General features: G+C 45.8%; 1 protein-coding gene across 1 annotated transcript; it reads left to right on the forward strand.

The window, feature by feature from the left end:
• Window positions 1–2,157: 2,157 nt before the first annotated feature.
• Window positions 2,158–4,551, forward strand: GPRIN3 (GPRIN family member 3). Its single transcript, XM_008939577.1, has one exon. The coding sequence runs from the start codon at window positions 2,158–2,160 to the stop codon at window positions 4,549–4,551; it is 2,394 nt and encodes a 797-aa protein (XP_008937825.1).
• The last annotated feature ends 9,327 nt before the right edge of the window (window positions 4,552–13,878 follow it).

Genomic DNA, 13,878 nt, shown 5'->3' on the forward strand with positions numbered 1-13,878 from the left:
GGCCATGTAGTATGTCTCATCCTAGAAACAGAGGCTGGTTTTGCCTCATTGTTTGTTTAGTTGTTCTTAAATGATCTCTGGGTATGAAACCAAAAATGTGACCTGCCCAGTTGTACATGCTGGCTTGGTTTGCATGGATATTTGGATAAAGGAAAGAGAGTAATGGAATTTAGACAGAGGTCCAAAGCCATCTGCTGTTCTCCTCAGGGTCATTAGACGTTCATGGTACAACAGCGTAGACTTGGAATGGCTCTCCTTTCCTTCAGGACTACGTTGGCTGGCTTTAAAGTGAGCACAGAATTAAGTGAAGGCATCTTGTAGATGGACATAACCACTGGTTTACAGCCTGGTATATATAAACTCAGTGCTTCTCAAAAAGCTTAGCAAGCATTAGGCGTGCTGGAAAGACATTTTGGAGTGATGTGGGGCTGCTATCACTGTAACCACAGCTGAGAAACTCAGGATCCTTCAGGGGCAGGATCACAGTTTCCCAGGGCTGGCTTAACCCAGCAGACTGTCTGTGGTTGGATAGAACCCAAACAGGCAGTATAAAAATAATTATTAAGTTTTATGTCTTCCAGATATTAATGAATAATTAATAAGTTGCATCATTTTCCTTTTCTTGGAAAAATGAACTGGTTACATTTGGTTTCATTTTCCCTTCATTGAGTATTTTTCTCCTGTTGCTCTTTCTGAGTACCCTAAGGTGCTAGAATTTAGGAGTAATTTTACAACTAAGGAAGTTGCACCACTGCCATTCAGGCTGAGAGAGAGGAGAGTAGGAAGATTTTCTGGGAAAGACTTTTGCTGATTTGTCTAGTGGCTGTGGAGGGTCTGAAAGAGCTCAGTGATTGCACAGCTCCTTCCAATAGCATGTCCTAAGTAGTGTGGCAAAGGAGACCCCACCGTGTGCCTGAAGAGACACAGACACAGAGAAGTACAGGAATTTTCCTAGCATTGTTCCTCTGGTTGACATAAAACTAACTGTTCAAGGTATGTCCCAAGTCTCATACCTGTGCTTTGCTGGCAGCATAAGTTGGGAAAAACCTTTTAAACTGGGTAGCCTACAATTTAGAAGAGGACTGTGGTGGGATTTTATCACTGGACACCACCACTCTGCTGACACTGATGACAATTCGGCCCTTGCCCTCTAGCAGGGGCTGAGTTCAGCAGTGCCAAGTCGTTCTGAAAGCCCAGCCAACAAGCACATTTGGAGATCACCTCCTGTTTGAAGCAATGGTTTCTCTGCACTCCTGGCCAGATTTCAACCTGTATAAGTCCACTCCACCTGCCTAGAATCCCTCTCCATTATTTCACTGGGTATGGCATGGGCCCCTCCTGTTCTGTGGTGCTGTAGTGTTCCCCTGCTTGTAAATTGATTTCTAGATCAGCTGTGCCCCCATTTCTTCATTTCAAATCTTCATTGTCATTATTTCTAGATATGAAAGCAGTAAGTACGTGCACAGCCACAGTGTGTCTGAATTGACCTGTTGCCCCCTGTGAGCACATCCTTGTTGGTGGTGAGGTTAGGGAGGGAGTCTGCATGAGAAGGGGGAACGGGTGCTCAGCGAAGGTGTGGGATCCACTTAGGTCACAGGGTGGGAATCAGGTCTGTTCTTCACAGAGGCACAATAGGCAAGGTTACACCTTTCCATAGGTAGCTTTCTAGAGGATTTTGTCACAGTGAGTTTATTTTGTGACTTCAAAATTCCACACAAAGCCTGTTCCCCTTTGCATTCATCCTTACTTTCACTTTGGGTTTGGGTTTTTTTTTTTCCCCTCCCTCTTGGCATGCCATTATGTTTTCATTAATGTACCTATAAGAATGAAGCTGTCATTGCTTTGTCCCTGGTGAGGTCTTTTCCATCTGCACCTTGGAATTGGGAGATCCTTGAGATCTGTATCTTTTATGTGACATTTAGGCAGAATCTGGTGCTTCACTTTCCCATTGCGTGCAAGTATTTCTCTCCATGCTGTAAAGTCAGTCTGGTTTGGGTACTTTTTCTTCTTAAATCTGACTGCTGCTAACACTATGTTTCTTTCATTGACAGAATAGCTTTACTGGAAGCCTGTTGCCAACAGCCTATCCTGTTGTGTCCACTGCCCAGTGAAAAAGCTCAGAGGAGAAGCTGAGCACGAACATCTTGGAGACAGTCCATGGGGACTGTACCAGATCCTCTGAGATCTGCCAAGCTTTCCCTGGTCACAGCTCCTGCGGAGGAGGATCACCTGGGAGATCCACAGTCTGCTAATCACCAGCCCCAACTACCCAGTGGAGAGAGGCCCAGCAATGGCTTTCCATGCACACCATCCAGCTCTGCTGGAGTCTGCTTGTTTGACCTGAACTGCTCAGGGGCTGCCAGCACACAGAAGAGTGAGCCATGCCACAAAGACAATGCTAGCCAGCAGGAAGCCGTTCCTCCGGGGCTCACCGGCAGAGCTTCAGAGGAGTGTCCTTCAGCCGTAGAGCCTGCTGGTTGCTCCTGGCCAGCAGGCAGCCAGGGACCAGCAGCACCACCCCCCACTGGAGGAGGAGCCCCTTTGGTGGCGTGGGGGCCAGAGATGATGCCAGCCCCCCAGAGCTCCCGGCAGTTTGTGCAAGGCAGCCAGGCGAAAATGAGCCCCCTGACACAAATGGATGACTCTGCCTTGAAACCTCAGGGGACTGATGATCAGCCAACACTTGAGGTGATAAATTATTCTTCCCCAAGCGACCCTATCCGGGGTAACGAATCTTGTCCTACTTCTCAGGCAAACCTTCTGCAAAAAGGGGAAAAAGACAGGGGAGCAGAAAAGCCTGGTTCTGCTGCGTGTCAGCCAGCCTCGCCAGCACGGCATACCAAAGGTGACCTGGGCAGAGACCCACTGACCAATTTGGGGGCAAAAAGCGGGGCTGTGGACACCCTGCAGTCGCATCCCATGGGTGAAGCTGAAGCGGTGCAGAGCAGCGAGGCACCAGCCCAGTCTAGCCACGAGACTCCACGTTCCGTACACAACGTGGGTGCCGAGCTGGGGACCCCAGGCCCCACCCAGCTCTCCAAATTCAGAGAAACGGGTACAATGACAGTTCAGCCAGAGAGCAGCTCTTTAACTCAGGAAGCAGTAAGCAGGACATGGCGAGATGCTGAGGTTCAGGCCGTGGCTACCGTTGAGAGCAAATCGGCCTCCACTAGTCCCAGCATCCTTGCTGCCTTCTTAAAAGGGAATCCTCCTCCAGAGGAGAAGGAAGAACTGCACATTATTTACCAAGGAGGCGTGGGGCTGAGCCAGTCTGCACTTAGTGAAAGTTTATCCTCACAACAAAAGTCCCCAGGTTCTCCTGATACCACGTTGAAATCGACTGTTTTTATGGCTGTGACTGCTTCAGCCCAAACCCAGCCTGTCAAACTGCCTGGGGTCCCGTCTGGTGTGGTGTCTCCAGCACCAGCAGATAATGCAAAACCTGTTCTACCCTTCTCCCCTGCAGCCGTTACCTCTCAAGGGACCTCTGTGGGTAATGCTGAAACAGTGGGTGCAGCCTGTGACAGCAGGTATGCTGCTGGGCTGCCAGTGGATGCCCCAGTCCCACCAAAACCCATCCCTGTTGGGCAACTTGCAGTTGACTACAGTAATAAAACTCCAGCACAGTCCATGTCTGGCACTGGTGAACCAAGCACCACTTCTGCTGCTGCTGCTGACCCAGGAACCCAGGAGAACAAAGTGCAAGATCTTGTCCATGATGCAGGAGGCAGCCAGTTACCTTTACTCTGTAGCACAGACAATGAAGTCAAGCAGAAGGAGGTCCTGGGCAGCTCTGAGCAAAAGCCTCTGCAAAGTAAGGGTGCCAGTCAAGGGGAGGCCATTCCTAATCAGTCTGTGGTGAAACCAAAGGAAGAAAACTCAGTGGTGCTTGATCCTGAAGGAGGGATAAATGTTAGCAGCCAGCCTGCCATTGTCCACATAAAGGCTTGCTCAGAGGATGCACGTGAGAAGGAGGAGAGCAGAGACCAGGGAGACACTGGCCAGGCCCAGGTGGCTGGTGGCCAGAGCCTGCAGGCAGGACTGACGCCCCAGTTAGGTGCAAGTTCTCCACGTCTCGCCCCTCCCTTGGAGGCATCAGCAGGTCCCCAGCAGCAAGGCCTCCAGGCCAAGGAATCCAGATGTGAGCTTCACACAGCAGCTCTTCCTGCTTCTGCTCAGGCCTTGCCAAACCTGGGGGAAAACAAGAAGCAACCCATCCCGGCCATGGAGGCAAAAGTGCAGGTGAAGCAGTCCAAGCACATCAGGGATGTGGTTTGGGACGAGCAGGGCATGACATGGGAGGTTTACGGTGCTTCCCTCGATCCAGAATCCCTGGGAATTGCCATCCAGAACCACTTACAGAGACAAATACGGGAACACAAGAAACTGATCCGGGCCCAGAACAGTCAGACCCGGAAATCCATTTCCTCGGATACATCCTCAAATAAAAAACTGAAAGGGAGGCAGCACAACGTGTTCCAGTCCATGCTGCAGAATTTTAGGCGTCCTAATTGCTGTGTCCGACCCGCTCCCTCTTCTGTGTTAGACTGACATGGTGTGCAGGGGTGTGTAGATGTCTACAGTGGTAGAGAGAATCCCTCCCCTCAAGTCTCGAGTCCTGCTGTTCAGTTGTGTTACTGGGGTTGTGATGCAGCAACAGTGGAAAATTGTTCCCCTTTGTTTTCTGAGTAGCCACGTGCTCCATCGCACCGTTATTATTGCCACAACTGGTGTATTTCCACATTATGCTCCCAGCCTGACGACCGTCAGATGAAAAGCTAGGCACTTAGCAAAAGCACAAATTTAAATTGCCACCTTGCTGCAGGGAGAGCAGCAGCTTCTGATAAAGCAAGAAGCAGGAAGGTTGTCAGAATTATTATGGGAAGTTATTTGTGTGCATCAGGAGGTCTTACACAAAGAGGCGGAGTGGGGGAAGCTGAGTGAGGCAAAACAAAGGTTCAACAGCTGTGAAGACCTAGTGCAAGACAACTTCCCTGGTGTGTAAGTTACCCACGCTGACGCAAGTCTGTGAAAAGGCTCCAGATGTTGATCAGTGAGCAGTTTCACTTCTGTTGGTGCTGCGGGGTACTGTTCTGTGAGCCCCACAGAGCCAGGTCTTCCCCTCGCATCGCAATGGAGAACCAGACAAAGAGTAAAGATCAAGGCTGAAGGAGGTGATCTCTGTGGGAGAAGTGAAGTCAATGGGATTTTGATGGCTAGAAGGGGAGGGGAGAGAGGGCTATACTCTGTGGGCTTTTTCTCCCCTGCATCAGCCACGCTGGAGGCATAAGCAGGCGATGCACACGGGGCAGGCGAGGCAGGAGAGGACGCCAGCAGATGGACCTGCACGTGGCAGGTCGCTGCCCTCACTCACACTCTGGCTCTCCAGCCAAGCCTTTCACCAGCAGCGAGCCCCTCCGGCTCCGCTGCCAGGGTGGGCAGCCCCTGCTCCCAGCCTCTGTGGCACCGAGCCTTGAAATCACTCTTTAAAGTGATGTAGATCTTTTTTCTCTTTCCAGAGATGCACAGTAACGTTTTCCCGTAGGAGCAGGCTATCCTGTGTGTCTGCATCCATGAGCCTACGTGTCTAGTGTGTTACACTGATTTTTGTTTTCCTTCCAAGTCCTTACCCAACTCTACTCTTCTTTTTTTTGCAGTATTTTGGTGCTTTTCTTGCTGCCTTTCATAAACCAAATACCATTTATTTAGCCTGTACGTATTTTGTTCCACCAAATGCTCTCTATATTATAAACCATCGTATTGTTAACTTGAAATATTTGCTTTACAGAAGTACTGAAATCTTGAGACAATCTTTGCTGTATTTGTAATGTTAGAAAAGTTGTAGAAACTGCTAATAAAAGGTAGCTTAGTGACTGTTTCTTCAGAATTGTGATATATAATAATGTCTTAAGTGTATGTTGGTCACATTTCTCACCTTAATAATATTTTTCAGCCTGGGAAATGCATTTCCCACTTTCTTTTTATTCTGTCCACTAGAGTTCACAATGGGAGGCTGGGGAACTCCTGCAGTTTGTAGAATATTTAGTTTCCAATCCTGCAAAGCACTAAGGATTTGAGTGTTGTAATCCTGCAGAGTGCTAGAGTTAAATAGGGTTTATTTTTATTCCATTAAAGATTTTTCATGGATCATGATGATGATTCATTTCTGTCTCTAGTACCACACACCTGACTTACTCTATAGATCTTACTCTTACCACTTACTCTGTAAGTCTTACAAGTTTACACAGTATAAATGAGTATTAATTTTATTTTTTTTTCTGTGAAGCAGACCTGAGATGGTCCCCTTGTTTTTAGGAGGCCAGACTTTTTGACTGTATCGACTGCCAAGTCTTCAAAGCAGATGTTTTGGGGCAATTTTTTCCCCGTCAGAGAGGTAAAATACTATAAGATATAATATTTTAACCCAGTTCTATGAAAGGTGTTGCCTCTAAGAGTAGTACTGAATTGATATCTAGTTTTTCTCTGGTATATATTTGGGGGCTTTGTGGCACATCCTTGTTCCATTTCTGTACATTATTTCAGGTCCTCTCCCACTTGATGATGAATTTCTAATTCTGAAATACCACATTAGATAGTGTCTTCCCACTTCTGCCTACCAGGAGGAAGGTCTCCCACCTTTTGTTAGTATTAATGTTTCCATCCCCTTCCTAGCAGTGTCTGAGATGTGAGTTCCATGTGAAATTTTGTGTGAGATTACTATTGGCAGTATCATTAGGTCAGGTTAGTTGAAAAGTTTGGTGTATCTTCCTGTGTCGTGTCCATGTCAGCCCTGAAGAGGTTCCCCAAGCTGTCCGTGTGGTGTTTGCTGTGTCCTGTCCAGGTCCAAGGCTTTGCAATGCTCCTTTCACCTCCCTTCTGCCCCTTCCCTCACTAGCTGCTGCCCAGCTCGTCTTCCTGCAAAACAGTGTCCCTTGGCTCAGCTTGTGTCCCCCTCTCTGCTGTCTCCTTCACTGTAGTGTTGTGAGCCAGCTTACTTTGAACTGTCCCTGTACAGATATGCTCAGTCTGAATATATAAATGCCTTGTCATACTTTTTTCCCCAAGGAGAATAAATGGCTACCACGCATTCACTGATTTCCATGAACTTTATCCTTTAGCTCTCCAAAATATTTCTAGTGTATGTGTCTGAGTTGCCTTATTGAGACCAAACTGCGTTTAGCAATGAATGAGCAGGGTGCTGGACTGGCACTGGAATTAACTCTTCTTCATAAGGAATCTGAGATCTCTCCTGGTTCCCAACAGCTGCTTCCAGCTGTGAGTCTTCACCAGCCAGTCCACCCACACTTCCCAGCCCAAACGACCTTTCTTCCAGGAGTATTTCACCAATACATACATACCACAAAATGCCAACAGGCAGGTTACTAAGTGGATGCTTCTGAACACCACTGCATGAGCATAACTGGAAAAACCTTAGTGGTCAGCAGAGCACTGTGCTTTCGTATTCCAGGGAAATACGAGTGCAAAGACAAACTGCAAAATGTCAGTGATGCTGCTGGGTGGGCACAGATAAGTCCTGCAGGCATGCCTTTGAAGCCAAGCAATAATGTGCCAAAAAAAACACAACGACAAGTCAAAAATCACCAGCGCATCTCGTGGAAAATATTTTAGGTTTTTCACTTTGCCTAGCTAGGGCAGACTGTAGGCAACGTGCTAGTTTAACACTGGTAATTTATGCATTCTGCATACAACTTCTAGGAGACAATGTGAATCCTCATAGGGATGATGCATCTTTCACCAGCAGCAAAACAGGACCATGTTTTGGGTAGCAATTAGCAAGCGTTTGTGTGTGAGTGGTCTTGTAGCAGCCAGGTAAGGCTGACTTGGTGTCACATCAGCATCGAAAATGAAAATGTTTGGAGTAGTTCTACAGCAGAGGGCAGGGGGAGGTGATCTGTGTACCACCACTCCACTCTTTTTCTCTGCCCAGTGACTCTGAATCACATTACATTGGTTGGACGGTTAACAACCAAGAAAATCCATTCGAGCTCATAAAAACAGAGTTCCAAACAGAAAGTACTTTGCCATTCCCAAGAGTAAATCATTATTTAAAGAAACACAAAAACAACACAAAAAAAACCCCACACCTATATTCTAGCCTAGCCAATTGAAGCCAGTTGATGTTGCAAAAGGAGAAATTTTGGGAAACAAGCTGTCAGGAAACTTTCCCTTGTTGGTTGCCTCTTCTGGGAAGGTTGATCTGGACAAAACCATTATTAAAAGCAGTGAATGAGAATGGAAGAGTTCACTTTAGGACCTTTCCACTAGGAAAGATGAGAGTTTCAGTGTTGCCAATACAAAACCTGAGTTGGAGGAGAATCTCACAGCAGACAGTTTCCAACAGAGCCCTGGATTTTGGGTAAGGCTGTGATAGGCACCACTCTCTGTGCTTGGTGTCTGCCAGCATTGCGTTGCCTTGGGCACAAGCACTGAGGACCTGCCATGTTTTTGCTGACTTGGTGTGGAAAAAAGGAGTGAGGAAAAAGCTGGTGGGACAAGGAGGAGAATTATCTGTCTTCTCCATTTCACAGGAAGAAAACCTTTTGCATATAAAAGAGGGAATTGCTAGAAACATGGGGACGAAGGGACCAAAAGAGAAATAAAACAGAGTTGATGTAGATGCTTTACAAGGAATTCCTATGGTCTGTCAAACTATTTTTTTTGCTTAAGTTTGGCCCATTTGTTCCTTCTGAGCTTATATATTTTTCATATTGTTGGTGTCCCATGGCTTTTAGGAAAATGAACATTTCCAAAGGCTGTATATTTTGCAAGTATATACAGGTATATCCAAATATGTTTCAGCAAAACCCCTGGGCAAACAACCTGTTTGTTACTGCTACTGGCACATAAGAGCTTGTAAAATTCACCATTTGGAAAAGTATATTTAAGGGGTTCAGAAAAGGTGAATATATGCTCTCAAAATAACACTAGCTTTTATCTTGAATTTCATGTCTGTGTTGAAATGTTAAAGTTAGAGGTGGGAATCCAAATGAAAATCAATCTTGATGTTGATGGAAAATTCACGTTGGCTGTCACTGCTTTTCAGTTTAGAAACTTGATGGAATACAAGTGTTTCATTACTTAGCTCAGTATATACAAGATTTGTGTGAAAGTACAAATTTTATTAGTTTATTAGATCCATTGCCTTGTTCTGTGTCTATCCTTCACCTTTCAAAAATTAATGCAAAAGATTTTGAAGATAGGCTTTCACACCCACCTTATGGAAATGGCTGCTCTGGTTGTTAGACAACTGATTATCAGGCTCTGTGGTCTTAGCAAGTTAAGGGCTATGGTCTAAAGGAAACTCTCACCTCTTTGTTCTCCCCCACACACACACCCACACCCTGTTTTTCAACGTCTCAACCTCTGTTGATTTATTTTATGGTGACTCTGTGATGCCCGTATGAGTGGTCAGTATTTTCAACCATCCCAAAGGGATGCACATAGATCCTTATCCAGATGCTGCACACTAGCAAATATCTCTGGAGCCACCGGATGCTGCAGTGGTCCATGGGCCTGAAGATCAGGTCCTGTGCATTTAAATAGCTGCAATGTTCTCTTAGGGGCCTAAATTATCACACTTGAGTCCATATAGATGCTTAAAAGGAAGAATGAAGTGTTAAAGCTGAATTGAGCCAAACTGAGTATCATCCTTCCTTAAAAAAAAAACAAAAAAACAAAACTCTTGAGATGCATTGTGGGTTTTTTTTCTGCTTTTTGCTTTTCTGAGTAGCTCTTCCTTCCTAGAGTTTATAATGTGGATTTTGCATCAAATCCTGGCAAGGAAGATTTTGCAATGTGAAACATATCTTTCCTCATTCAGGATTTTGTAAAGAATAAAGTGATGTTATTACTGAGCCAAGTCACACAAAGAGGAATGATTTTACCCTCTAGGAAAACGTGTGCTGTGGGTAAGCTTATGTGTGCACATGTCCATGTTTAAAAGGAGTGTACATGTGTGCAGGTCTTATGCATTACTCATAATTTTATCCCTTTGCCCTTCAGACTGCATGCTGGAGGCTTAGCATTTTCTGCAACTTTGAGACAAGTTTAGATCACTCTGCAATAGAGAGAGAAGGATTTTCTCCTTATCTGGTCTCTAAAAAAATTCCCACAGCCATATCTGAGAAAACCACCAGTTGGCCAACCTCCATGTCTAGACTGTCAACAGAAAGTGCAGAAGTTGGGGTGTACAGAGGTACACATGGGCTCCTGAGCTTTGAGGAAATCCACACTTGTATATACAAACTGGTTTCTACACAAAGACTATGGGTGATAAGCAGCATCTGAGCTCAGAGTCCCATTTGAAATACTAGACCTTAAGCTTTTGTCAGCTTGCTGCCTAGACTGACACTCTCTGGAGTAGAAACAAATGACAATTCAGCCATCAATCTCCAGCAGTTGTCTGCTGCAGAATATGGCTCTCTCAGATGCTTCTCAGAAGCTACAAGAGGCAACTCTTCTTCTGGATAGTCCTCCTGACAACACTTCTCTTAACCCAGTTCATAGTCAATAGTTTCAAGTACGTGACACACAAGTTTAGACACTGCCCTGAGGAATTTCAGTAAAATGTGTTCGTGGTACCTAAAGTCACATCTGAAGTCTGAAGTTAAGATCCCAGTTGCACATTGAAAAGAATTGGGAGTTTCTACCCGGAGTTAAAGGGAGAGAGCATCAGTGAATTTTGAATTCCTGGCTGTTGCAAGCACCACAAAAATGATGGCTGTGAATCAGTCAGTAGAAGAGGAAAACCAGCTTGGGGGCTTCTAATGACAAGTAATATTATTGTGGCTTTATTATTTTTGTATTAATACTGACCAAACATGATGTACTGTAAGAAGTAAAGCTAGTATTAGGCTTCCAGGTGTACCATGGCATTCATTTGAGACATACCAACAGAAGTTTGCATGTGAAGACAACTTACAGTGATACTAAAGCAATGTTACTCACCCGATTGCACCCCTTAGGAATGTAATGTTTTGCTGTTTTACATCTCCTGGTTTCCTTGCTGAGTACAATAAAATGAACACTGTCTTAATTACTCTGGGTCTCCTTTTGTAGGCTGACATGGGAAAAGAAAGGACTTTTCAGTGTGGCAATTCTGGCTCAATCTGTGAATGTCTGTAAGACAGAGCTGCTACAAAGGGTTTTCTGAATTCAAGCCTGAGACCCGGCTGCCTTGCAAAGCTCACTGTGGTGGAAGCCACCACACGCTGTCCCTGCTGGAGAAGAGACCCGTCTGCTTCCTTCTGTGTGAGTGTTGTTGCCTTTTCACAGCTGTTCAGGAGTGGAGGTTTTTCTGTGGTGGCCGCTACTCTCCCCTTTTGCATGAATTCACTCAGCCTTTCAGCAGTGACACATTTATTCATCCAGCTCAGCGAGGCAGGAGCTGAGTTGGGAAGGGCAGCATTTTAACCCTCCAGTGTCACTGCTGTAGCAAATTGTCACCACTACCCGCTGGCACACCTGCACACTCCAAACAAATCTGAGAGCATCAGCAGGAGAGCAACCTGAGCCATTTTCCTCCCCTAAATGAAACAAAGTCTTGTCTCGTGGTACAATGAGCTAACAGTGTAACAGAGGATGGCAGTGAAGCATTTTGATCTGGTGATGTTACATGTGTGGCACTTCCATGTGTCTGCCTACTACTAGAAGGCACAAGGAGTGCACCTCGGCATACCCTTTCTTATGGGGAGGGTAGAGGAGTGAAACAAACCCTGAGATAATAGGGTTGCACAGTGCCTCTGCTGCCAGGGGTGTCCTGGCAGTTCACCCCAAGCTGGAGCTCTCTTCCCAAACATAGCTGTTTCCTTCACTGTGTTTCTGCACTTCCTGTCTCTTGTAGTTGGCTCCTAGGGTTCAGGCTGCTTCAACTAACTGCCCTGTGCTTTGGGCACTCATGCAGGGTATTTTATTAATGAGCTTTGCTGCATTCCTTGTCATATGGTTCAGGTTCCTGTGTGCCAGGGGCTGACAAAGATTAGTCCTGAATCCAAACTGCCAGGAAGGGGATGTTTCCCTGCAGTAGCTGGGTTCATTCAGCTGTGTGCCACAATTGGCCAGCTCTCTTTGTAAGCCAGAAAAATGAGGTGTCCCTTTCCTACTTCATCTTATTGCAATAGGGAAAAAGACTAGAGATTCCCCACCCCTTGGGACTGACCCAGCAGAAAAAGGACTGATGCAGAAGACAAGCTAGCATCCTATTAAACCAATTATCACCAGCGCACATTTTCCATCTGACACAGATTTTGTATCATATAATGTAGCAGTTTCACACAGATAGTCCCTTCATGATAAAGAATAAGTCTGGCTTCTTGTTCATGCATCAGCTGATTTGCTCAGGAGATGAGCTTTCCAATCAGCAGCACTATGTCCTGAGGTATCTGCTTCACTTCTTTAACAAGCTAAAGAAACCTCCATGCCTTTAGGGATTCAAATGCCATCAAAGCCACTTTGTGGTAAGTGGCAGTACTGTGAGTGGAAATCTTAAGATTTCCTCATCAAATATAAGATTGCTCCTTTGAGGACCATAAATGGCTAGTTGTGCTAGCCAATGTTTTAAAAAGGAGGCACTTAAATCTGCAGCTGAGTATTTGGATAAATATGGCCTCATTTGGGAGTGTGTGTAGGGTGCCCTTATCTCCTGTTGAGGTCAGGCTGTGCAGGTCTGTGGATGTCTGATATCTCCACATAGAGAGACATTGTTAATGAGACCTCTATGCCCAGTGTGATAGTAACTCATAGTAGGAACTCCTGGGTAGTAATGACAGTCTGCATGTTGAGGCCACCGAAAAGCTGTCAGCAAAAATTAGGAAATAGTAAAGTATATGCCCCATTGCTACTTGTATTTCAGCAGTGTAGGGGTGAGGGTGCTGCTGCTTGCATCACAGAGCACTCTGTGTCCTTTGCACTTAAAAGAGACAAATTAAGTGGGATCAGCAGCCTGGGAGAATGGGTGCCAGCCTGCAAAGGAATTTGCCTTTACTGTGCCATCTTAGTGATGAATTAACTTTAAAAAAAAAAAAAATGTTTTCTAATACCTGCTGTGGACTGCAGCACAAGGAAGGGATTTGGGTCATTCATGCTGAGGTTCTGCCTTAATTCCATAATTCTATTTATTTCTTTTCCTAATTAGAAACCTGCTCATAGCAGTGCATTTTCTCTAAATCCACTTATATAACATCAGAAAGACATAAGCGAGCTGAGCAGTTAAGGACATGTTTCTCACAGGCTCCTGAAAAAGACAGCTAGAGCACAACCACTGGGCACCCACCTCTTCCTCGGTGCCCATTAGAGAATGGCTGGTGTGTAGGAATGGCAGCTGGGTGCTGCAGGACCCCCACATCCATCCTGAACCAGGGACTGCTGGGCTGCATCACCTTGCCTGCAGGAAGGAGGAGAGACGAGGTCTGCCCGGGAACCAGCCGAGGTGAGGCCATCCACAAAACTGCCCTCCTGGGATTTGGGAGCACCTCACCTTTCTTCCCTCACTTTTGTGTCTCTTCTTTAAGGAGAGTAACTGAACTGTTCATTAATGAGACAAATTACTTAGGTTTACTAAGTCTTAAGCTAAAGGAAAAGCCTCTGGGGAGATACAGGCACGATGCATTGGGTCACTCACTCTTCTGAAATGCCTGGGCTCCTGTGAGGTTTTGGATGCTTTGAGCACCTGCTCTGGAAGCAGAGGCTGGTGGACAGGCCTTCCTGTTTTCCTGGCTCCAGCAGAGAAGGGGTGGGGAATAAATAGAGCTGACACTTGCTCAGGTCATATCCAGATGTCTCCCCTTGCCCAGTGTGACCATATCTTTATGTATGCCATCTACTTAAAGGAGAAATGCTGGCTAAGAAAGTTGAGAGCTA

The sequence above is a fragment of the Merops nubicus genome, unplaced genomic scaffold, assembly GCF_000691845.1.
Source record: "Merops nubicus isolate BGI_N331 unplaced genomic scaffold, ASM69184v1 scaffold11944, whole genome shotgun sequence".
NCBI classification, from domain to species: domain Eukaryota; kingdom Metazoa; phylum Chordata; class Aves; order Coraciiformes; family Meropidae; genus Merops; species Merops nubicus.

Excerpts from the sequence above, each read along its gene's own strand:
- GPRIN3 (XM_008939577.1), top strand. The coding sequence starts at position 2,158 with ATGGGGACTGTACCAGATCCTCTGAGATCTGCCAAGCTTTCCCTGGTC.